General features: G+C 47.6%; 1 protein-coding gene and 1 long non-coding RNA gene across 5 annotated transcripts in view; one reads left to right on the forward strand and one right to left on the reverse strand.

The window, feature by feature from the left end:
- LOC108384299 (uncharacterized) overlaps positions 1 to 26,238 on the forward strand; it is a 175,293-nt gene that overhangs the window by 28,398 nt on the left and 120,657 nt on the right. For all 4 annotated transcript variants that reach the window (XR_001849991.3, XR_012121594.1, XR_012121595.1 and 1 more), the window contains exon 2: positions 12,401 to 12,482. This is a non-coding gene — a long non-coding RNA (uncharacterized lncRNA). The remainder of the gene's footprint in view (positions 1 to 12,400; positions 12,483 to 26,238) is intronic.
- The window catches only part of CACNG2 (calcium voltage-gated channel auxiliary subunit gamma 2), a 104,250-nt gene that overhangs the window by 6,031 nt on the left and 71,981 nt on the right, over positions 1 to 26,238 (reverse strand). The window contains exon 2 of the mRNA XM_017641189.3: positions 3,278 to 3,361. Coding sequence (XP_017496678.2) covers positions 3,278 to 3,361 — 84 coding nt within the window. The remainder of the gene's footprint in view (positions 1 to 3,277; positions 3,362 to 26,238) is intronic.

Below are 26,238 nucleotides of genomic sequence, written 5' to 3' on the forward strand. Positions count from 1 at the left end.
CAGAGCTCTGGCGCCCCTCCCCACTAAGCCCTGTCCCACCCTCCTGAATCTCCAGTCCCCCGTGTTCTTCCTCACAGTCTTCTAGTGTCCCCTGGAAACCCGGCAGCGTCCCGCCCCAGATCCCACCCCCAATCACCTGGCTGGTCACCCCTGCTGCTGTCAGCTCTGCCTCCCAAACAGCCCCTCACTTCTGGCCGGCACCACAGCTCACACCTGTTCCAGCCGCCACAGCCCCTCACCGGGATCGCTGCAGCAGCCCTGGCCAGCAGCCAGAATCGACCTTCCGAACCAGTGCCCCTCCCTGCTCACGGTTCCAGTCACACTTAGAATAAATTCTGATTTCTTCTCCACACGATCAAGCTCCTTTGCTGTCTCGCCGACCTCATGCCGTTGGATGCCCTTCAGTCATGCGCTCTGCCCAGCCGGGCCAGCTTCCCCTCTGATCATCAGATACTCTGGCTTGTTCCTGCCTTAATAAGGCCTCTGCCCTTGCCATTCCTTCCTCAGGTATGCGCTTCGCCGAAATCCTCTTAACCCATTCCCTTTCTTCCTTTGGAGAAGCTGTCCTGGCCTCCTCATCTAGGTGACAGCCCTCCCTGTCCCCTGCCCCTCCCCCCTGCCACAGTCCACCCCCTCAAGGCCTTGTGTGCAGGTTATTGCTTGTTTCCTCCACTGGAATGTGACCTTCAGAAAGGCACCTCCCCTGTGCTGCAATAGTGCCCTGCCCCTAGGGAGTGCTTACGGAAAGGCTGGAGAGAATGAATAAGTGAATGACTGCTTCTAGAGTCCTAGTTTCAGCTTTGTACCACCTTCTCTAGGGATCTGTTTGAGAGAAGAAATAACCTCTTCTGGTTCGGGTTTGGGTGTGTGGGCCAGGCTCCCTCAGCACACACTTCCTTCTGTCACTGCCTGTGTCACACCAGACACGTTTCCTTCATGGGCTGTTTATCATCAGTGGGACCTCCGGGAAAGGGGAGGCTTTAGCCCCTCTCAGGGCCTCTCAGTGTGGCAGGTACTGTAAGGATGGGTTTAGCAGACCTGAACGGGAGCTGACTCAGGCTCCGCCCACCCGGTGCAGTCCTGCCCACCTCCAAGCACAGCCCCACCCACCTCCCTGGGCCCCAGCTCGCCCCTCCGAAGTGGGGCTGGGGATCCTTCTAGAATGATTCCTGTCTTCTAGCTTCTCTAGCCAGGCAGGTTAGAACTTAATAGAGGACGATAGAAATTCACATCTTCTAGCTTTAGAAAAATTGCTTTTGTTGTCTAGCCCAAGATTAATGTATTATAGATCAGCGGTTAGGGAACTATGCCAAAGGTAGCCTGCCACCTGTTTTTGTAAATAGTAAATAAAGTAAAGTTTCACTGGAGCACACCCGTACTCATTTGCTGCCATATTGTCTTTGCTGTTTTTGTGCTGTAAGGGCCGGGTTGAGTAGTTAGGACAGAGACTCTATGGCCCATAAACCCTAATATATTTACTATCTGTCTCTTTACAGAAAATATTTGCCCTCCCCTGTTATAGATGCTCAAAAAATATTGTTGGGTTAAGTCAACTCAAATCAGACCCATGGAATCCTATGCTGCTAGTATAAGTCTTTTGTCCAGGGAACACCAACATGAACCAAACACCCTAAACCCTTCTGTCTTTAAAAATAAGGAAATGGAGGTATAGAGTAGTTAGTAATGGCCACTGAATATTTTTTATTTAACAAACAGCATTTATTGAGCACCTATGATGTTCCAGGAGCTATTCTGGGCACAGCAACGAATGAGACAAAGTTCCTGTCCCAAATACTTGGCGTCTAGCTGGTGAAGTATTGCACCTTCTCTATGCTTACCAGTGGGGTTCCAGCAGGGATTTGGCCTTGACCCCCACCTTCACCTTTGCATGCAGGCTGCATCTCCACTGTGCTGTGTCAAATCCAGCTATTCCTCTGAGGTTACTCCCTGCCAGGCTGTGCTCTACCTGGAGCCGTGAACTGTGTCTCACTTGCTCACCTTGATCTCGCCAGCACTAAGCATACACAAGGTGATCAGTCTGCTTTTACACTACCACCAGCCTCCTTCAAGAGACATGTTAATGGTGAATGACAACTAACCAAATTCCCTTCAGCAATTCCATTTATGAGCAGGGTCTTGCAGGGATTCATAAAAGGATATGATGAACATTGTAAAATATTTTTCCCCTTTAAAAATAAATCTATAAATTACACTGTGTTCCCTTCCTTTCTTTTCTCAGCCGCCTGGCTGACTTCAGGTTCTGTGGGCTTTTCAATGAAACCCAGTTTCCAGGCTGACCCGAGAGTTGGGTTTGATATGAGGAGTAATTATGGAGAGACACAGGGGTAATCCATGTAATAAAATACCTCCTACGTTTTTCATAAAAGTGTTCCAGAGGTAATGCTAACCCTCTGCAGCAGGGGATGGGAGGCAGGCTTCAGCCGGCCTCCCTGTGGCTGGGAAGGGCACCTGGGAGCCAAAGGGGGATGCTCATAGGAGGAGAGAAAATCTTCTCTGGAGGAGCTGCCTGAGAATCTCGGGCAGTGCTTTCAACCACTTCTGAGCAGGCGGCTTTGCTGTCCCAGGCATCAAGGACCCTTAGCCCCTCTCCTAGGAATCCCTTTCTCAGAGAACATTTTACCTTGTTAGCCTTTGCTGATTCTTGAGAAAATTTCTTTTGGACTCAAAATGCTTTCTTTTGAAATATATCTCAGGTGGATCTAAAATTGCAACTATTACATCAGGATTAACTTGGACTTGTGGGGAAAGAAAAAAAAATCTCATTTATTTCAGTTTAAGTTTCAATCTGGCACTGCCTGATGAGTTTCCTTATTGAGTTATTCAAGAAATATTTACTGACCATTTATTATGTGCAGGGCACTGGGCTGGGAATACAATAATGAGCACGATAGAGTCCCTGGCCCAGCAGAGTTGGCAGGATTGTGAGGGAAATGGTTGCTCAAATAGACAAGGACCTCACTGCATGATAAAGGTGCTGTGCTCTGGGAACCACCTCGGAAGACTTCCTGGAGAAAGTGATGTTTCTGCTGAAACCTGGAGGATAAGTAGGAGTTTACCAGACAAAGAGGGGAGAGAAGGGTGTAACACCCAGAGGGAACATCATGCATAAAGGTTTAGCCTCACAGGAGGGAAGCTCAGCTTTTTCCTGTCTTTTGCTGAGGCAGGCACCTCTAGATAGTCCTGGCCTTTGGAACTCTGAAGGATGGAAGGGCAGGACCCACTACCAGAAGGGAGATAAAAAATTGCATGCACTCACGGAGGAAATATTCTGCTGTGTCAGCTTCATAATCTGCATCCTCTGGGAAGTGATCGATTTGCTTGCAGAGACCTTTGAAGTTCCCTGGAAAACAAGAGGGGCAAGGGCACATGTGACATAGTTTCTGGGGGTTTAGAACCTGCTAGCCTCTTCCTGACTTCTCATGCTTCTGAAGCTGGCTCAGCTCTCTCCCTAGCCCCTGAAAGAAGATATCACTTTGTCTGTTTGGACATCTGCCTGGTGAATCAAAACATATATATCTATGGTGCTGTGGAGAGGATCTAAGGCCTAAAACTTCAAAACCTAGCCTTCCATGCCTGCAGTGAATCATCTGAGGATTAGCTGAAGCTTGGTGGGCTGCGGAGGTTGGATTCCAGGCTGAGGCCTGCCACAGAGGAGCCTGCTGTATGTGGTCCCACACAGTGCACTCACCTCTGTGCCCCAGCTCTGCTGGGGGTCACCCTGCATTTTGCATGTGAGAAGGCAGATCGATTTTGAAAGAAGGCTGACCCCACACTGATGCTGACAAACATCCCCAAAGCCCTTTAGAGCTTGCAAAACTCTTTCTAATCTACATAGCATGGTATTCACTGTGTACCCAGCCCCCAACAGCTCAGAAATACCCTGAGGTTTGAGCCCCCACTGGGGGCTGGGTCCTCTGCCAGTCTCTTGAGCATCTACACATTTTGGCTCTACCACAGGCCTGTGAGAAGGATATTATCTCCATTTTACAGATGAAGAAACTGACACTCAGAGAGACTAAATTATCTTGTGGCCAGGAAGTGGAATCAGGGCTCAAACAAAGGCCCTTTGACTAAATAATTTCCTTGGTAATGGCTGAGAAGGTGAGTACCAGCTCAGGTGAAACCCCTAGCCCAGTGCCACAGCAGCACCCCCACCCCCACCCCCACCCTGCAACCATCACTAAGTGAACGAGTGGCCTATTTAATTTGATCTTCATAAGAACTGATGTATAAAGTAGAATTGACAGTTATGTCCGTTTAATGACACCAGAGGCTTTTGTGTGTTGCAGTCACCATTGTATCCCCACCACCAGGATAGGTATGGCAAATGTTGTCTAACTTCCTCTGAACGAACAAATAAACCTGTGCTGGAATAGGCAGCACAGTCAGTGAGAGGCAGGGTCTGTAGCTACGCTGCCTGGGTCCAGCTCAGGACCACTGAGTTGCCTGCTTCCTCATCTGAAAGTGGCGATCACAGAATTCTTCATAGGTTGCCGTGGGGATTAAATGCATTGACACACAAAAAGTGCTCAGAACAGTACCTGACACATTAGTAAAAGTGCTTGAGGGCAGAGAAATGGACTTTCACTATGTTCAGCCATTGACATTTGGGATTTTTCTGTGACAGTAGCTAATATAACCTAATTAAGACAGTCCTCAATATATGCTAGCATTTTTTTTTTCAGCAGAGTTCTGAGCCTCCATATCCTGTAAAGGTTTTCTTATGTACTATAGATATTCATTAGAAAATTTAAAGCATTATTGCATAGACCTACATATATTATATCACCTGCATATACAGGTGTACTTATATAAAGAAAAGTATTTTAGGTATTTCTAGCTGTTATTATATGCTATTACAGAGAAGATAAGTTGGTTACCCCCAATCCATTTACTCTCTCTTTACCAAATTCACCCTCTTTTCTGACTTCTGCAAGAAAACAATTCCCCAGATCACATCGGGACTTCTAGTAACTTTATGGAAGCTTTGTAGGGTCTCAAGAGCACAGCATTCCACTTAAAATGCTCCCATGGGGCAGGTTCTCATCTCTAAAGTGTTCCAGGCAATCCCTGTTCTTGCTCGCCCACCTACCCTTGTTGTCTCCGTGCTTCTCTGCTGTCCCCAGCAGGTCCCTGCTCTGTTCTCATGCATCGTGGTGCATTAACAGGAGGCCTCAACCTCCCTTAAGAGCTTACCCCTCACCCAATCATGTACCCTTCTCTCCTGAGGAGAATCTTTGTATTGGACTGCTAAGAGGATAAAATATCCTTCCTATTGTTAAAATTACAAATCAGTGTATTTGAAAATCACTTTGCAAAGCACTTTCATTTTCTCTGAATTCAATCTGACAAATATTTTGTCAGTGCCGACTTGGTGCCAGGCATCTCTATAAGGGATCAGGGCAGGAGGTGAGGCGTGGAGAGAGGCACTGATGACCCTGAGGCTCCTCACACACACATCAAGGATACTCCTTAATCCACACCAAGGGCTTACAGTGGTGCCTGCATGTTTCTCTTCTAAGGGCCAAATGCTTCATGCCGTGGGCCATGCCTGCGCCTGCTCTCCATTCAGCCGGCTGCTCCCCTGACAGCCTGGGCCCCAGTCACCCTCGGCCTGTTGCCTCCCAGCACAGAAGAAGGGCTCAAGAAATGCTTGTTGAGAGGTGGTGTGCAATAAGCACTCCAAACAATCCTCATTCAGACCTGGGTATCCAACTGCCTGTTTGATGTCTTCTGGTGGGCGTTTCAAAGGCACTGTGTGCTCAGCAGGTCTGAAAGTAAATTCCTGCTGTTTCCCTCAAACCACCCGGTCCTCTGGGTCGGCTTGCTCAGCAAAGGCCTCCACTGCTTCCTGTGCAAGCCGGGGCCTAGTCGGCATCGCCCACCTCTCCTCCTCCTGCAGTTTCCATCTGTCATGACCTCCATCTCAGTATCTCTCAAGCATGTTGATTTCTCTCCATCAAGAGCAACATCCTCCAGCAGGCTGCCATCCTGGCCTCCCTGTGTGACTGCAGAAGCCTCCCCAGTGGCCATTTTCTACCTGCTCTTATCCCTCTCTACAGAGTAATCACAATGATCCTTTGAAAATGCAAATCTGATCAAGGCACCTCCAGCTTGAAACCCTCAGCAGCCTCCCAGTGTTCTGAGGGAAAGCTCAGCATCTTAAACAGGGCCTGACCCCAACCTCTGGCCTCACCTCCCCTGTGCTCACACCATCTCTGTCTGCCTTCCTGTATGCTCCCTCTTACCACAGGACCTTTGAACTTGCTGGTCGGGCTGGTCTAACACATCCTTTGTTGTTCCCTCAACCTCTCTCTGCCCCCTTGCACTGTGGGGTGCCCACCACTCTGCTGACTGCTCCATGCTGGGGGGAGATGTTGAGTCATGAGTGATGCTGGTGGGAATGTTCTTATAGAGAGAGAATTGGTGACCCTGGGAGAAAAGGGAACAATACAGGAGCAATGCGAGAAGGGATGAGCTCCAGAACTTAAGTGCAAAGTGGTCTCATGTGGGGTGGATGATGGTGCGTCCCCTGTACCAGGAGGGATGGCGACACCTGTGAGTACAGGTGGAGGTGCAGGAAATGAGTAGACAGGGTGGGCCCTTAGGGCGCTTCTCTTCTGGTTGCTTCTATTTTCTTGAGGAAATGGGAAACAAGATCATTAACTGAGAGTGAGGAAGGGGAGGTGGGGTTGGAGATCTGAGGGAGGAGGAAGGAAGTGAGATTTTCTCCATGCGTGGGAGAAGGCATGGACTAGGCTCAAGACAGGAAGTGTGTGTGTTGGTGGCTTGAAGGTTCCTCTTGAGATTCTGTGCTTTTCTCCAGCCACATTAGGGGGTGGCTGAGTCTGGCTGGAGGGTTGCCTTTAACCAGGCTAGGGGGCTGTGAGATGAATGCAAGAAGGGGAGGTGGAAAGGCAGAGATTATGAAGATGGACCAGACTCTAAGCTGGGTGAAGCGGCAGTGGGAAAGTGTGGGCTCATTGCACTGGAAGTCTAGGGTGGTGGGGTTAAAGAGTTACTGGAGCCCAGGGACTCAGGGGAGTTAGCCGGAAAGGTGGGACATGGGAGTCAAGAGTGTGGATGCGAAAGACTGAGGTTGTGGGAGGGGTGTGGTGATTGGTAGCGTTAGGGACAACGACATGAACTGTGTGGCTCAGGTTGGGTGGAGGTGGGGATGACATCCAAAGTATTTAGCAACTGGGTGGCTCATACAAATTAATATATAGACAAAGCTAAACATTCCCTTTTATTTTCTAAATGCATACATTATATATCATGAAAGTGCTTACCAAGTTAAAAGGTGAAGTGCAAATAATTCATCCAATTAATCCAATACGCCCCAAATCATTGGTTGGTTTTTAGGAATTATTAGTGTGATCTTTTGATGATGAGTCTTTTACAAGCTAAATGATAGCCTTGTCTGGACCACGCTTTGACACAGGGAACCATACCAGATGTTTTGACAGTTTCCTGTTAGAGTTAAGAGTCACTTCATGTCATTGAGTGCAGAATTTTTGCCTACTCTGTCCAATGCCATTCAATTGGAGGACTTCTCTGAGAAAATGGCCCTCCTTCCTGGGCAACCTGGGTGGCTGGGAGTGATGGTCCTGGGATGGGTAGAGCTGGGTTGTGTGGTGGTGTGGCGGAGGAAGGAGAAACCTTCGGAGCTAGCACTCTCCTGGGCAGTGATGTGAACACAGCCTGGCCCTGTCACTCAAGGCTGTAGGAAGGTTCTGTTCTTCTTGGGTCCCTCACTACCCTCTGCAGAGCTACATGTGCCTGGGCTGGGCCACATGTAGAGCTGCAGGGCCTGAGGCACAGAGCTCACCCCTCCACCCATGCTTGAGGAGTGGGGAGAGGAGATGGGATCTCAGTCACACCCCAGGAGACACCCCTGCCAGGCCCTCTTCCCTGCACTTGGTGGGGCTGAGTGGACAGAATTTCAGTACTTAACGGCCAGCCAAGTGAGTGGGGCAAGACCACATACCAGGAGGACTGCCTGACTGTAAATCTCCAAGAGGATGGCAGGAGGAGTGTGGAAAATGAGGCAGTGGGCCAGCGCTTACCTCCCCAAAGCATGAGGGGTATGCGGGAGTCGGTGAAGGGCGGCAGTACTGAGTCAGTGTAGAGAAGGCTGGGATGAGTTTCAGAGAGGCAGGGTGGTTAGGGAGGAGGCAGGGAAATGGCCTGGAAGTGGCAGGAAGGGTTCTGTCTCCTCTCCACTGTGGGTGATAAGCACCTCCATGTGAGGTACGGGTGTCCTCAGGGGAAAGCCAAGTTCCTGTCACAGCAAGAAGAGGTTGGGAATATGGGGGATTTTACTGACATTGGGATTTAGGGGGCTAGGAAGTTGGAGATTGGGTTGGATTAGAGGGGGAAATGGAGCCCTGAGGGACAGATGATTAATAGTGAGGAATGACCCAGGTAAAGTGGGACCCCAGCCAAGACAGGATTGGTCCCAGTGGTGTCTGAGGCTGAAGGTGGCAGTGAGGCTGTGAAGACATCTGAAGTGTGAGGGGTCTCCAGGAGCTCTGTGGCCCTGGACCCACTTCAACTAAGGACTGTGGTGCTGAGGTTCATGAAGGCGAGGTGGTACCAGTGGCACGCAAAGACCTTTGGTGGAGTTTAAATTTGGTAGAACATCTGTGTCGACAGCCATCACTACAGGCAGTGAAGAGCAGTGTGATCTTGTTTTCCCGATGCCAGCCTAGAGTTCTGCTGTATTTCCTTCTGGTTGGTGGTCATCAAGCCCAGGAGCTTATATGGCTTCAGGTGTAGATGGATCCAGGTGCCCCCAAATCTGTGTCTCTCTCCATCTCTGATTTTACCCTCAGTTGGCTTCATTTCTTAGGCAGGCTGTCTCCCCAAAGTAGAGACTAAGAGCTGACTAAGTGCCTGGCACTGGGGTGGTGAAGGGAAGTATAACCTGATCCCTGCCCTACAGGGCTCACAGTCTGTGGGGAAGGACAGAAAGTACAGAACATTCTAGAATGTAAAGCATCACATACTATATTAGATAGATGTACAAGGCCTTATGGGAACATAGTTGTTCAGCCAACATTTATGTGTCACTGACTGTATGCTATGCTTTGTGCAACCTGCTGAGGATACAGAGCTAAAAATATACTTTCTGTCCTCACATGCAGTCTATGGTGGTAGACAGAAAACAGATGCTGCAGGGAAGCAGGATACGTGTTGTAATGAAGCAGAGCGTGTCTGGGAGCACATAGAAGGGGTGCTCATCCGGGCATGTGAGTGTGCGGGTGTTGGCACAGGCCTCCTGAGGTGATAGAGGATGTGGAGCAGGTGGAGAAGGAGGTAGCCAGGTAAAGCAGGTAGGGGTGTGGGTGTATGTTGGGGAGTGATGAGGAAGTGGTGGAGGGTGAGAGGGGATTCCAGGAAGAGGGACCAGCAAGAGCAGTCAGAGAAGTGCTGGGTACACAGGAGGGCACAGACTGTGGCAGGGGTCAGAGATGGTCCCGCAGAACAGACTTGGGGGTAACAAGGATGCCTGAAGGCAGTGGTGTATTGGACCCAGCTCGCACCAGCTTACTGTTTGTATCACAGGAGCCTATCGTTAGAGTCTCTTCCTAACTCACATTAGTGGCTTGGGCAAATTCTACTAATCAAGGTCCCCTTTCCCTGCCCAGAGGGCCAGTTGCTAACCATTTACCAGCACACTGCTGGATGAAGGGCAGTCCTTTGTGAGAGGCTGGCTCATGTACAGGCATGGCATCCTAGTGGGACTGGAGATTTACAAAAGGGCTGATCTCATTTAGAGGGCTGGATGGGTGAGGGTGAGGGCCAGAGATGGCTGGGGAAGGGGCAGGGGCCAGATGCCCAAGGGCTTATGGTCCAAGCTGAACCGAGGAGGGGACATCTCACTGCTCACTCCCCTGACGGGTGTTGACCTCTGGATTGAGAATGTAGGGGAGATTCTCCCACCATGAACTATAAAGGATTATTCTGCCGAGGGGCCCAACAAACATGAAGTCTCTACTGAAAGTCTTCCCCAGAAGGGCAGCGGTCCCATGCCAACCCCAAAGCTGAGTGACTTCGGTCAACCCCTGGCAGAAAGGCCAAGGGCTTGCCTTAGGCTGCCACATCTCTGCCTCCAGGAATTTACCATCTCAGATGAGAAATTTCAGCTTGCAGGTATTAAGTGGTTTAAAAGGAGGTTTCATCAGCTTTGTAAAAAGCACATTAATATCTCACAACACCAACTGCTGTCTCATTTCTTTGAGATACAATAAGCTCTTCACAAACCTGGTCATTAGGGGCTGAGCAGACGCTGTTGTGTTTTCCACATATGCATGAGAAGCAGAAAGAGCAGTGCGGGAGCCGGGAGGGTGCGTGGAAGGAGCGGCTGAGGCCCAGGGAGGAGGTTGTCTAAGTAATTTTTTAAGTGAAGCAAATGAAGGGTTTGGTGGGAGCTGCTTTCTCTGTGTTTTAAACCTGTTCTGCTCCTGGCTTTTTGCTTTGCTGGCAGAGCCCTCCCTGACGGCAGGGATTCAGGGGGCCTCGGGGTGGGTGGGTGGGTGGTGCCTGGCTCGTCCCTTGCTCAGCCGCCAGCCCCCAGCACAGTGCTGGCACCAGCTGTGCTGGAGGGTTTGAAACAATAGCCTGTGTGGCTATCTGTGAGTTTGCTCGTGCCCTCAAGTTTTGTTTTCTCTTTCATTCATTCATTCATTCAGTGGATTATTTTGAATGCCTACTGTGTGCTCTGTGCTATGCAGGCCCTGAGCAGGGTTAGAATGGAGTGAGAAGTCTGGCTGTGCCTGCCTGCCTTCCTTGAGTCTGCCCCCTCTGTTTGCCCTGAGCCCTCACCTCCCCGAAGTCCTGAGCACAGCAATGAACCCTCGCTCATACGGCTCAGTTGTACCCTGCCCTCACTGTTGTCTGCACAGCTGCTTCTTCAGTTCCTTCTATGCGGTTTGGTGGGGAAGAGATCAGACTTTAGACTTAGAAAGATCTGACTTCTAAATCTGCCTCTGTTAGCTCTTATCTGTGTGGCCTGGAGCAAGTTATGTGACCTCTCTGTGACTCAGTTTCTTTAGCTGTAAAAAAGGGTTATAATCCCTGCCTAATAGGTTAACAGATAACAGAAGTGAAGGTCCCTCCTGTGGCTCCTAACCTACAGCAAGTACTTAATTGAATGTAGTTCTTCCTTTCTCTCTTCTTCAAATGATGCCTCTTCTAGAAAGCCTTTCTCGATTGTCCTAAACTACAAAGACTCTTTCCCTCCCCTATGCAGTGCTTCTCAGATTTTAATGGACATAGGAATCACCTGAGATCATGTTAAGCCAGATTCTGACTCAGTGGGTCTAGGGTGGGGCTTGAGCCTGCATTTCTTCCAAGCTCCCAGGTGATGTCAATGCTGCAGCATCCCTGGTGCTTTGGATTGAGTAGTGAGGCTTTAGAGCACTTTGTATGTGCTTTGATTATATTGTGTTCTGATATTATTTGGGAACAAACAGCTGCAAGTCTGTAAAGCCCCTGAAGGGCTAGAGAGTTCCCTGAAGATCCCATATTTCCCCTGATTATAAGATGCTTGCATGCATATTTCAATGTTTCTGAAATTGGGATGTATCTTATAATTGATGGGTTCATTTACTCTGGTGTGTCTCTTTTCTCCTGAAAAATCATTATTACCCTGATGGTGCTGTCTTATAGTTAATGATAATGGCTACATGACAAATGTTTATTGAACGAATGGACAAATCAGTGAATGAGTCAGTGTGTGTGTATGTGTGCACACACACGTGTGTGGGCAGAGAGTGTACTATATGTATCCATTCTCCTAAACAGATAAACATTATACCAATGATAATCCCTGAGGCACCATGATCTTTTGATCTCTCTTATTAAAAGCCTGTTTGACAATACCTATATCCCACAACCCAGCAATTTCTTGTAGAAATTTGTTTTGTAGAGATGCTTGCATGTGTGCATGAGGAGATGTGTATGAGAATGTTCAAAACAGCTCTGCTTGTAATAGCAAAACACTGGGAACAACTCACATTTCTTCTGTCAGAAGCATGATAATGCCTTGGAGTATATGAATATGATGGGAGAGTTTGCAGCTGTGCAATGAGTGGATTACAGCTCCACATGTCAACACAGGTGAATTCCACAAATATAATATTAAACAAAAAAAATCAAGCTGTGGAAAAATACATAAGGAATGATTCCATTTTCAGAAAATTAAAAACTTGTACATGTTAGAATAGCCTTTTATATGTATTTAATATTAAACACATTGTTTTAGGAAGGCAATTTGTTGAACCCTTGATGCTTGCACACTGCAGGTGCTCACTAAATATCTACAGAATAATAGGACGAGTGAATTGACAGGTATCTCAACTTCTTTGTTCAGGATGAAGTTCGCGACTGTTCAGTGGCAGCTGTGGCTGTGAACACAGGAAGGCGGGGTCACGGCTGAGAATGAGCGTTAAGGGGTAAGTCAGCCTTGGACAAAGGAACAAGGAAGGAAGAACGGGCTGGTGGCTCTGACCTCAGACAGGAAGAATGGAATGGATCCCAGTGGAGATAAGCGATCCACATCGTCGGGGCTTAGATATCGTTGGGGAGGCCCCTAGAGATGGTGGTCAGAGCCCTGCACTGGGGGCTCCACGTGTCACGGGAAGGCTGCTCTTACTGGCTGGCGGATTGACAGGGGCTGACTTCACCCGACTGAGAATGTGGAAGGATCTGAGTTTGGAACTTCTAGGCCTCTTTACCACAGCTCGGTCCCCGCCCCACCTCATAATGTTGACACTGGAGCAGGCCTCCAGCGACAGGAAAACCTCAGGCCCACTTCACACCCAATGTGGCTGAAAGTCTGTTCCTGATGAGGTTAAGGACCCTCTGCACAGGTAATGAGCCAACTTAGAACATACTCCATGAAGCTGAACTATATAGGTTTGGGTGTTTTTCTAGGCCATGTAGGAAGCTTCCTCAAATACAGTTCAATTGGTTCAACTCTTACTACTAGAGAGGCACCAAAGTTCCCTGGTTAGCCTCAGAGTCTGCAGGTGGGCTACCTGGGTTTGTATCCCAGTTATGCCACTGAATCTCTCTGGACCTTAGTCTTCTCATCTGTTAAATGGGGAGACATAAAGAACTGTCTCATAAGGTTGTGAGAATTGCATAAAGCACAGCATTGAGAGGGCTTAGCACAGTGCCTGGCACCTAGTAGGTGATGGATAAGTGGTAGGTGCTATGCCTGTTGCCGGGCCCCATGCCGGGGGCACAGATGCATCACACACAGACTAGTCAGAGAGAATGACGATTATACTCCGATGGGTTAAGGGAGGCATGCCTAGGAAGTTCGGAAACCTGATACACATAAATCCTACAAAACTGACTGTTCAAATGATTCTGTTGACCCCAGAGCCCCAGAAGTGGGCAGATAATGAATAAATACTGTCATGTGCCAAGAGCTCTGCGTTCATCTTGAGAAGCCTTGTGGTCTAGTGGAAAGATGGCTGTGGCACTTATCAAGAGGGTTTGTGTTTGAGCTCTCTTTCTGCTATTTATTAACCATGTGTTAATAAATAAAACCATATCTTAATAAATAAAATTGTTTACTTTTCAATTCATTCAGTATTTCATCTAGTCCTCAAAATTTGCCAAGTGCCTACTAGGTATAGTGTTGAGCTGGGTGGGCACCATGATAGAGAGGGGATCAATACAGCAGGATTCCTGTCCCTAAGAATTGAGTCTGGGAGGCCCTGGGACAAATAATTAACTTAATATGACCCAGAGGGAAGCACCAGCTTGGGCAGGGATGGTGATGGCTGGTCCCTTACACAAACTGCCACAAGCCAGGCACTGGGCACTTTACATTTAGTCCTCCAAAAAACTTTTACTATTATCTCCACTTTGAAGGTGTGAAAATGGAGGCACAGAGAGGTGAAGGAAGGCATCTAGGGATTCACTGCCAGTGTGAGCGAAGGAGCTGGGATTTGACCCCAGGCAGTAGGGTTCTATCAGTGTGCAGTTTTGTACAGCAGAGCACCAGATGCTGGGGGGTGAATGGGAGGATGCATGGCTCATCTGGGTGGTGACGGGTTGTTAGGAAGGCTTCCTAGAAGAAGGCCCATCTCAGATGAGCCACAAAGGGTAAGTAGAGATTGACACATTAAAGGGAAGGCAGAGGACTGCTGGGGAGAAGAGCAAGGGGTAACCAGAGAGGGGGGATGGGATCCTGAGGCCAAGAGCCTTGGTGCCTCTGAAGGGCAGATGGTTGGACTGCAGATAAGCGTGTGTGTGTGTGTGTGTGTGTGTGTGTGTGTGTGTGTGAACACTCAGGAGAGAGAGTAGCTGTGGCCAGGTTGTTCAGGGCATAATAAGCTATTCAAAGTATGAATTTAGCGATGGGGGGGCATTGAGGAGCTTTAAGCAGAGGGTTACTGTCACCAGACCTGTGCTTTAAGCTGATGGTCCTGGCAGCCACTTGGGGAACAGAGTGGAGAAGCAAGGCTGGAGGCCATGAGCCTGGGTGGAGTCACCAGGGACTCTTGCCTGGGCCACAGTGACAGGACTAGTTCAGGTGTGAGGTGGTGGTGGCTCAGGCAGGGTGGGGATGGAAAGAAGTGAATGGATATAGAAGTCAGTTGAGATCTATTTATCTGTAAAATTGGGGAAGTGGGCCAGTCCTGTTTCCCTGATTGTGTCATTGAATAGATCAAATGAGAGCTAATAAACCCACTTGGTAAATTACAAAACCCTTGCAGAGGGTGCAGGCTGATTAGCACAGGCATCCTGTAGTGAATGAGACTGGGCTAGACATACAGCTCTCCCTCCATAGACATGCTAACCTGTCTCTGGACAGATGGCTACTTTGAACTCACAAGCTGTGCAGCCCTGGGCAAGTCACTGCCCCTGTCTAAGCCTCTATCTTCCTCTTTATAAAATGAGGGTAAGGTTGTCATAAACATAAACAAGATAATGTATGAAAAACTTACTATGTGCCTGCCACACATTAAATGCTAGGGAAATAAACATCTCTGCAGAGATAGAATTACTGAGAGAAGTTGCCGCTGATCCAGACTACTCCATGCACTAAGACCATGGGTCTCAGCTACCAGCACATGTCCCACCAGCATTGTCATGTGAGGGACACCCCTTCTTGCTGACATTTCATGAATCCTCTATGGAGTGAGAAAATGCTATGGCTTTTCCTGCTTTGCAAAATCCACTGTAGTTTTCTGACCACTGATCTCCCCCAACCCCTTTCATTTTCATCTGCTGAGGCACATTGAGCTTCACAGCAGAGATCCAGGCCAGAGTGGTCAGATGCCGTCCAGAGTGGTCAGATGCCGTCAAGAGTGGTCAGATGCCGTCTAAACCACTGACCCGTGAGGATGGAAACATATCATGGGACGAGGATGCGTACGACCGGGGATGCCCATCTAACTACACTCTTTTTTCCAAGCCAAACACAGTCTGCTGCTCAGAGATCTTCAAGGCTTCATTGCCTGCAGCACAGGGCAGGCATCTTAAGGACAGACATTCCCAGCCGTGCCCAGGTAGACCCAAAGCTTGCCACCTTACCTGCTCTGCCTCTTCTCTCCTAGCTATGCCCATTTACTGCAGAGGGAGAGCTAGGAGCCCTGGGTGGGAATGTACAGGCAGGGCTGGGGGTCAGTGAGGTGCCTCGGGGCCAAATTTAAGGAGGTGCTACTCTCAGGGGTATGCAGACGCAGTGACACCTCCTTCAGTTCTGCACTCAGTCTTGCCCGGCCTTGTGTAGGAGAGGGCAGGTCAGGCTGGTGCCTGGGTGAGGGTTGTGGTTTTCAGAGCTGCCTCCCAAGGTAGTGAGCTACCTGTCACTGGAGGGGTTCAAGCCATAGGTGGTTAGCTGACTCTTAGGGATGCCATGAGAGCATTTCTGTAATAGCTGGGCATGCCTTCCATCTGCTGGAAGCTAGGATTTAAGGATTCTCCCCTGATCGTGCAGCTCAGAGCTGCCGCTCCTCCTTTCACCTCCACTCTTACCTCCAAGATCACTTATCGGGCAATTAACCACAGGCTGCCTTGTGACAGCTCTTGTATTGCTGTCTTGCTTTTTCAAATTTCATGAGTTATGTGTCATTTTGCTAACAGCATTCCACATGCATTGAGGCCAGGGATTGAACCACACACTTTTGTTCTCTCTCTCAGTGGGTATAGAAGACTCCAATATTTATTAAAAATCTTTTCTGTGCTAATATTTTACATCTCACTTGATTGAATTATCACATCAACCCCTTGGGTAGGGTCTATTAATGAGCCCATTCTACAGATGAAAAATGGGAGGCTCACAGAGCTCGATAAATATTAGCTACTTTTTTAAAAAACAGAAATTCATGCTGATGCTATAGGAATGCCTGGATGTGTAGCCTTGGGCTAGTTGCTTAACTGCTTTGGGCCTCAGTTTCCTGACTGTAAAATGGGATAATAACATTGCCTCTTTCACAGGGTCTTGTCAGGGTTAAATAAGTGAACATACACATAAAACTGTTAGAACATGCATGTTGTGAGCTTTCACTATGCATTATCTATTATTAAATATTATTATTGTCATTGTTATCAGAAGAGTGGTAGGCCTTGTCATATCTAGAAAAAAGAATGATCAGAATGTGAGTCATAATATTTCCAGGTGTTTGAAAAGATCTGGACCCGTCATCCAGGTGAGAAAACAGGCCATTCACCTCAGAGCTTCTGATTTCCTCTGAACTGTCCATCCCCCCAGGAGAGAGAATTCTGCCCAGAAGCCATTTGTAGAAATGGAAACATGGGTCTCTCATGAGTCTACTTGACAGGAATCAGTTCCTTAGAACTTGATTGCTTTGGGGAAAGTGCAGAGACATCCTGAAACTACAAAGCTGAGGGCAAGACTTGGCTTTAATATTTAAAATATTAAGTATTGATTAATTAATTGATTAAAAACATGTTGCCAGTCTTCTCTGTGCTAGGTACTCTGCTAGGGAAGCAGATAAGGATGAAAAAAAATCAGGATTGTTGCTCTGAAGCCGTCATAATCTGGGTGGGGGGGGTGCGGGGAGGACAGAGGAGTGGACCCTCTGAGCCCCAGTCCCCCAAAGGCAGCCTCTGTTCAGAGAGGAGCAGATGGACAGCTCGACTGCCTTCTGCCTCCCCACCACAATTCCCCGGAGGAAAGGGGTTTTTAAAGGTTGAGGAAAATTACTGAGAGAAGTTGCCGCTGATCCAGACGGCTCGACGGGGACATAGGTCAGAGGGGAGGCGGAGTTGGCTATGCCAGTCACCGGGTGTGCATGCAAGAGATAGAGGCAAGCTTGGGAAGGGTGGTGGGCACCCCCCAGACCTCTGCCGCCAGAAGGCTCTGGGAGGACCTACCCTGCCGGTGCCTCTGGCTCCAGGTTGGCTACAGCGAGCAGCACTTTGGGTGCTGTTGGGAAGGCAAACACTGTTTGCATTTCTGCCACTTAAAACAATGTGTTGTTGTGACACTCTGGAATCTGAAGATAAATGTTTAATAAAAGGATTCAATTTGATATGATGTCAGAATTTAATTAGCTCCAAAAGGCACAGAAGGCTTTGTAGGCCTTTCGGTTAGGAGCTACCTCAGGGTCTGGTGTTTGTGGATAGTTACTAGCTGCACTGAGGAACTGCACGCCTGTGGGCTGGCGCCTCCCGGCCTTGAGGCCTGCAGTCTGTAGGTTCTGGCTCAAGGACACTGCTTTTGGCAGCTCTGGAAGAGGTGATGGGAGGGGCCCAGCCCAATCTGTGCTTGGAAATCTGCATTTGCTAGGATTGGAGCTGCTTGTGTGACTATAAAAGGGTGCAAATGAACCTAACCTGAGGCTCAAGGCGATGGTCCCCAGTCAGTGAGCACTTGGCACTGCCCTGAGGGGCACTGAAGATAAACATTGCTGGAAATGGGTAAACAGTTGTGTTTCCCATCTCAGCTAGGGCTGATGTTCCCCAGGTATGTACCTGTATAGCTACTCTGGCTGTCACATATGGGCAGGTAAAATGACTGCAGTCCAAGCACCCTCAAATTCCCCTTCTCTCCACTGCACTGGCCACCCTGGACCCTCCTCCAGGATCTCCTGGCAACTACAGATCTTCCTTGACTTACGATGGGTTTTGTCCTGGTAAGCCCCTGGTAAACTGTAAAACCTTTTGAGTCGAGAATGCATTTAATGCACTTAACCTACCGAACATCATAGCTTAGCTTTGCTTACCTTAAATGTGCTCAGAACACTTACATTAGCCTACTGTTGGGCAAAATCATCTAGCCCCAGATGCCTGGCACATAAGAGGTGCCTATTTTATAATAAAGTGCTAAATATCTCATGTAGTTTATTAAATCCTATACTGAAATGAAAACCAGAATGGGTATATGGGAACAGGCTGTTTGTAAGTGTATTGGTTGTTTGCTCTGTGGGGTGGCTGACCGGGACCTGCAGTTTGCTGCCCTGCCCAGCATCATGAGAGAGTACCTTTCTGCATGTCACCAGTCCAAGAAAAAGTCAAAATGAAAAATCCCAAGTACGGTTTCTCCTGAATGCCGATTGCTTTCACACCATTGTAAAGTCAAACCATCTTAGTAAGGGACTGCCTGTAAAGGGTTGGAGGCTGACACAGGTGCCTCCAGGATGCTGCTCTGACACTATGGCCAGCATCCATTCTGCCTGGTCAGGGCCCAGGCCTCAGCAGATGTGAAATACACTGACTATTGCCCCAGTTCCAGCCTGTAAAAATGACAGTGATCTGGGAGGCAAGAGGGTGCAGACCTAAGAGCATGAGTTTGGAGTCAGACCCCTCCAGAATTCAGGAGCCTCAGTGCTGCCTGCTATGAGCTATGTTAATACTATGAGCCTCCTCTGTAAGTGGGATTAATGGCACCTATGTCAAAATGTTGTTGTGAAGATCAAAGAACATAAATAATGTGGGTGGTTCCAGGGTGTAATAGTCAGCATTTTTTATTCAGACTCCAGCAATCCAAGTTCAAGAATCAGTGGGATGCTTTTAAAGGATGTAGAATAGAGTTTAAGAGCACAATATCTGGAGCAGACAGTCTAGTTTCAAATCTCTGCTCTACCACTTATTAATCATGACTTTGGGCAAGAAATGTCACCACATTATCTCAGTTTCTTGTCTGGCAAATGATAATAAATACCTACTGGGTTGTTGGAAGGAAAAATAAGCTAATAGACTAAGGAGTATATTTGGTGCAGAGAGGTATTCAATACATGTTAGCTGTTAACTATATTATTATATAAGATGCCTGGCACATAAGAGGTACTAATAAATGGTAGCAACTACAGCCATTTTGAGAATGGTCCTTACAAGTAGTCCTCATTGCCCTTATCATCCACTGTTTTCCAATCTGCTTTTTGTCCCCCAAACCTTATAACTTCTTGAAGAGAGAAGGCCACCTCATGGTGATTCCTCTTTCCTCATCTCCCCCAACTGGCCAGTATCTGCCTGGTTATTTGGCTAGCCATGTCCTCCACCAGGGCATACATGTCTGAGAATGCCCCTCTCCAGGTCTCCTCAGTCCTCATTTCCCCAAATGTACCACTTCTGCCACCCTCCAGGCTCTGCCACCACTTAGTACGTGCCCAGTATATTTTAATTCAATGAATGAATAAAGGGACCTGTCCAAGAAAGCCTTTTGTCCTAAACGTAGGAGAGGATGCTTTTTACCAACTGTTTACCAGCCGCAGACATTTTTCATCAGTTAGACATGCCTGTTTCAATTAATACTGCGATTTCCAAAATGTGTTTTGCTTGATGCCAGCCCAAGAGAGCCTGGTAGGGGAAAACACCATAATGGGATTCCATTGCCAAGTAAGTTTGGGAAATGCTGGGCTAAATAAGGTTAAACAGATTTCCTTACTATAGGGCTTTTCAGAGCCTTTGCTATGTTAATTGTGTTGTCAAGCTCTAATGTAAGAATATATCGCACAATCCTTCCAAAAATTCATTTCACTGCAGACTGTGCCTTTCATCTCACAAGACTAGATTCTTTGGATCATCCTTTGGGAAACATGCAGTAAACGAATCTTGGATTTCACACCTGTACTTTGATGTAGCACAGAGGGTAAGGAAAAAGTAGGGTACAAAGATTTCAACACCTTTTTTTTCCCTTGAGTGCTAGCATGGGAAGCATTTTTACACATTCCGACAACGTCCCCTTGCCTCTGCTGTGCTGCGGTGTTGTGCCACCCAGCCGAGGACTCCTGCCTCCTGCTGTGCCCTTTCCCCTTGGTGCCTACCCCTCTGTTGCTTGGTTTTCTTCCTGCCCAGTTTCAGACTCCTTTTCAAGCTCCTCTTCCTCTGATTATCTTGGTCGTCCTCAGGGTTTTCCCCTTGGGCCTCTTCTCTTTTCATTCTGTATGAGTTCCTTGGGGAATCTCATCTTGTGGCTTCAGTTCTCATCCACGTATTGATGGCCCACAAGGCTTTTTCTCCAACTCAGTTCTGTCTTTTTGCTCCCGACTTCATGGTGCACTGGTGTCCTCCCATAAACATCGCACGGTATATGACCCTCAGCCTGACCTGATTGTCTTCCCAGAGGCGTTTTTTAATAGACCATACTGTCACCTAACCTGTTTCTCAAGCTGCAGATCTGGGAATCATCCTTGATTTCTTCCACTCCATCCCCACTCCTGTCTAATTGCCAATTCTTTAACATATCTTGAACCACCCAGTCCAGACCACTACCAACTTTCTCTGCATTATTATAATACCCCCCAACTGCCCCGCTTCCCTCTTACCCACAGCCAGTCCGCCCTCTGCTCTGTAGCCACTGTGATCTGCAAAAGGTGAAATCTGGCTGTCTGCCTCTCTGCGTAAAGACCCTGGATGACTCGCCTTTCCCTCAGGAAAGGCTCCAGACTCTTGGGCCAGGCCCACAGGATCCATCACAGTCTGACTGCTGCTTAGCTCTGCAGCCTTGTTGCTCTTCAGGAGCTGCCCCCCAGCCACCCTGGGGTGCCCTTACTCCCACTGTCCTCCGTGCTTGCTCCCGTCTCAGACTTTCACATGCTTTCTGCCTGTACTTCCTTCTCCACTTCCCTACAACTTCCTCCTATCTGCCCACCCCCTGGATGCCTTCGATTGGTGCTTTAGCCTTCAGTCAATGACAATTTCCTCTAGGAAGTCTTCCTTGAAATTTGCTCCCCCCGCCCCATCACCCAAAAGAATGGCCGGCCCCTCTTGTGATTCCCTCAGCACTCCATGCTCGCCCATTCTGTAGCAATTCAGCACTACATTGAGAGGGTATGTTGGCCTGTTTCCTTGCCTCTCTCCTCCGCTGGAGTGTAAGCCTCTTAAAGAGCTGCTGTGTTTACCATCACATCCTCAGGCAACAGTGGCCTGCCCACCTTCTCAGGTCTCCTGACAAGCCCATATACCGTCTCAGCTCCTGCCAGAGAGCAGGCAGGATGGTGGGAGCAACAAGGAGGCAATACTAAGACGCCACAATCAATTTTGCTGGGTTAGTGTAGCTACTGAAAGGCTTGTGGAGGGAAGAGATTGCAACTATGGACTCATATGAGGTTTGGGGTTTTTTGTGGTTTGCAGTGATCCATTTGCCCATTACCAGCTGTGATGTGGAATTGGCAGCACTGACATATGGCCCAGACCTACTGCACGGGAGGGAGGGAGCTTCAAGCTTGGAGGCAGAACCAATTTCTCCTTTTCCAGCTCCTCTTGTACCTTGCCTCCCTTCTTAAGCAGTGCTGGACCGGCAGCAAGGCCTTTGTCACCAGGCACTGTGACCCCATCCACTTCCTGTCTCTCAGTAGAGGATGCTTGCTGTTGAAGCAAGAATTATATATGTTTTATTCACAATATATCCCTTCCACCCATCAAGGGTCTTGGCTTTACCTGGTGCTTAGTGAATGTCTGGGGAATGAATGAATTGAACAAGTGTGTTTGCAGCCATATGCCCACTACAGTATGTAAAGCCCCGTCTGACTGGTAGGGAGGGAAAGTATATTCCCAAGGTTTGGTGTGGTTGGCTGGAGAATCACAGAGAGAAGACCAGTGGGCATACTGCATGAATTGCGACCCAGTGCAGACTTCTTATGTATCTACGAGTACTGTGCCGACAAGGCCCCGCCTGATTTGGTCTGGGAAGATTGCTATACCTGACTGCCACTCCCCGCATTCATTCTGCTCCAGCCATATTGGCTTCCTACTTTGTCCTTCAACACACCAAGCAGGCTTCCCCCTCAGGGCTTTCGCACCTGGGGCTCTTTGCCTGCAGTGTTGTAGCCCTGCATCTACATGGCTGCCCCGCTCACATCAGTCAGGTCTCTGAGCAAAAATCACCTGACCATCATCCTCTGTTCCCTTAGTTGGACTGCTTTTTCTTCTTCATTTTTTCATCACCAGGTGATGGCCAATCACATTTTTATTTGCTTTTGCTCCTGTGTTTTTTTGTGTCATTTGAATGGAAGATCCACAAGGACAGGGCTTTGCTGTGTTTACTGTTGTGGCCCCAGTGTAACAAATAGTGCCTGTGCCGTATAGCAGGTACTCAATAAAGACTTGTGGATTACAAGAATAAATATTCTGCATGCTGTGATTTGGCCCTCTGCTTTCTAAAGAAAATTGTCACACTACGTATCTATTAAAAAAAAAAAAAGACCTTACTGGCGTACTTCCTTTAAAGGTAAGAAAGTGTGTTGATGTCTATTCCCCTGTTTATTCCTCACAATTACTTAGGCTATTTTCATATCCCATTTTCCTAGTCCAGGTCTCAGAAAAACAGTCATTTGCCCCAGAGACTCTAAATCTGGTATCTCTTGACTGACAATGTCCAGGAATTACTTAACCTCTCGTTGCCTTGGTTTCCTCATCTGTGATATGGAATAAGAAAAGTATGTGCCTCACAGTTGCTGTGAAAGAGTTAATTTGGTTAAGTGCCTGGCACATACTGAGAACTCTTTAAATGCTAGTTATTATTGTTGAATCATTTTAATATTGAATTGTTATTGAAATCCTCCCTTATTAGAATTCTATCCTTGATGTTCTGATTTATTTTTCATGCAGTTGACTTATAGGTAAGATTTATATGAAGGAGTTGTCTTTTACCATTGAGCTTTATCCTGGTAATCCTGCACCATATAGAGTAGGGACATATGATTTGCTGGATTTTGTTGTCTCTAGTTGTTCATGTTGCTCTGTCTTCCCAATGAGAATGTATGTCCCTGAAGATAGGAGAGAGTATTGCTGACAGAGGTCTGGGTGAAGCTTTATTGTTTTTCCTTTCTCATTTCAGTCCTTCAGGAACTGATTTTTGCTGTGTGGCATGAGGTAGGGATTGAGATATATATTGTTCCCATGTGGATATCCAATTGGTACTGCTCCATTATGTCCTGCTTGTTTGGCTCATCAGTTATTTCCTGCTTGGACTGTCGTCTCTCTGCTCACGGTGTATTTAAATTTCCCATGTTCTTCAAAGTACAATTAAAATCCTTCCTCTTTCCTTAAGTGTTTCCTAACTAATTCATTGTTCATTTGCTGCACCGTGATTTATTTATTTTCTACTCTGTGTCAGGCATTGTGCTAGGCACTGGGGATGCTAGGCACTAGGGAGCCAGTGAATGAATTGGAGCCATCCCTGCATTCAAGACATTGACAGGCTAGTGGGGGACAAAGACATTGATAAAGTTATGGTGCATGTGGAAGGTATTGAAAGAAGAGGTTCTGAGCATCCTGGAGATGTGGAACTGGAACATAACCCAGTCTAGTATTCAATGAAGAACCCCTCCTGAGCAACCTGTGTTGAAGAGGAGACCTGAGGGTGACTAGGAACTAGCAAGCAGAGAATAGGGAAGTGGGGAAACTGATATATCCTTTATGTTCAGTCTTTTAGAGCATTGGTATATTTACTACTTTTGCTTCATGTTTCATGCCTTAACTTTTATCCAGATGGGAGTTTCTTGGTGACTAGGAGCAGAAACTATTAAAAAAATTATTACAGAGCCTAGCATAGGGCTGAAAGCAAAGTAGGTACTCAATATAAGGTAGTTGGCATAGGTAGGATTATTGTATCAATCTAGCCATGTTGAAAATGCTGTCATCTGGAGAGCTGCCCAGAGGAGGAACCTGGGGGATGGGACATGCACAGGTTTTTGGAAACAGACACACCTGGTGTGAACCTTGGCTATGTTACCTACCAGCTGTTCATGTTGAGCCACTTACTCAATCCATATGAGTCTAACCAGGGTTAGTGTTACGGTTAGGTTTTTGGTAAGGTGTATGGAGAGGATAGGGTTATGATTAGAGTTAGGATCTGGGTTTAATGTTAGGGTGAGTACGAGATTGAGGTTTAGTGTTATGGTGAGGTGTGGGTGATGGTGATGGTGAGGCTGAGGGGTTAGGGTCAGGGGCCAGGGCATAAAAATTCATACCCAAAAAAGATGTATAATTATATCTGTTTCATAGGCTTATTATGAAGATCAAAGAAAAAAAATCAGTGTAAAATCCCTATCCCTGATATCTAGTAGTAGGTGCTTAATAAAACAGCAGTCTTCTTACCCTTCCTAATTCAAAAGGCAATAGGTGTGTGGGGTGCATTTGGGCCTGGGGACCAGATAGTCCAAGGTTTGAACTCTTCATCACCTCTCTGCTTAATCTTTCTAAGCCCAGTTGTTCACCTGTAGAATGGGATTCACCTGCTTTTGAGGATTTCTGAGAAGATTAGTTGAGATAATTTATGATGAGCATCTGCCACATTCTAGGGTCTGGTGACTGTTAGCCATCAATCTAAAACTTAGAAGCCCTACATGTTTCAGCTGCTTGCCAAGAGTTTAAGTATGAAGGAAGTGTCTACCTGGCCATAGTAGCTGACCAATAAACACATGCTGAATGACTGGCTCTGATTTTATGTGACCAAAGCCATCCTAGGTGGAGGTAGAGGGCAGAGAGGAGGGGCAAGAAGTGAGTTCTGAGTTGTGTGCTGCTGACACCTGGCAGCTCCGGGATGGGTTCCGGGACTGGGTGCAGGACATTGGCAGCCTTTCCTCTGTGGCTTCTCTCCTTTGGGTCTCGGAAGGACCGACCTCCCCTTTCTTCCCGAAGAGGAGCCTGCTGCCATATGGCCGTGTCTTCAGCTGGGCTGGAATCTGGGTGGAACCCAGAGGAGAGCAGCCAAGCATGCCTGCAGGGGTGCCGTGGAGGCAGCTGCTCCTCTGTCACCTCCCAGGTTGCAGAGGCTGCCCCAATTTGCTGCCAGCTCTGCTCCCTGCCCTCCCACCACGGACTGGCTTTCCCCTTCCTGGGGAGGCAGGTGGCAGCTATATGCGCTTGGTCTCCCTTCATCTCTCTGCCTTCCTGGTGGCCCCCGGGGCTTGCCCATCCCTGCTCCTGACAGCCACAGAGAATGAAAAGGACATGATTAAGCAAGAGCTGTTACTGGCAGTGGATGTGGCTGCTATCCCTGGCCTGTCTTTCACTTCTGAAAGGAGGAGGGAAACCATAGAATAAGAGATGGACATAAAACTTGGAAAAAAGTTCAGGAAATTTACTCTTGGTGAGTGCCTGCTACACGCCTGGCACTTTCCACAAAGATCTTTTAAAATTCTCACAGCCACCTTGTGAGGCAATTCCTCACAGGTTATTATTCCCATCAGATGAGGAAATTGAGGCCCAGAAAGGTTACTAAGGGGTTGCTCGAGATCAGGCAGTGGCTACACGGCAGAGCCAGGATTTAAATTCAGTTCTGTCAGGCCTCCAATTCCATGCTCATTCCACTGCATTAGGGTTTCTTGGACTTGGGTAGTATAGGAGTGTATTAAGTGAATATAATTCTCATGGCTCTGCAGGATGAAAGATTTTTAAAAACATATTTCTAGGTACAAATTTTTATGCTCATAGCATAAGAGTTTACAGCTCTTATACAACTATAAAATAGAAACAAGATTACCAAGGAAATTACACTACTAATTAAATCCAAATCAGCAACATTGATTTAATGTGTTGGATGATGTCATATGGCTGGAGCCTCTTTTGAGTTCATTATGCCTTGTCCAACATGTAGCACATGATCACGCTACCAATGCTTTCATTTTGAATTTTCTCAAGACCCTCATACATGAAGACCACGTCAGTGTTGTTTGACTGCAGTTCACAGGAGCCCATCATTCACACTTGCTTCTGCTGTTTTCTCATTAGTCTGGGACACTTAAGGCAGAAAATTTCCTGCCTACAGATACTGCTTTG

The sequence above is a fragment of the Manis javanica genome, chromosome 10 (genome assembly GCF_040802235.1).
Source record: "Manis javanica isolate MJ-LG chromosome 10, MJ_LKY, whole genome shotgun sequence".
NCBI lineage: Eukaryota > Metazoa > Chordata > Mammalia > Pholidota > Manidae > Manis > Manis javanica.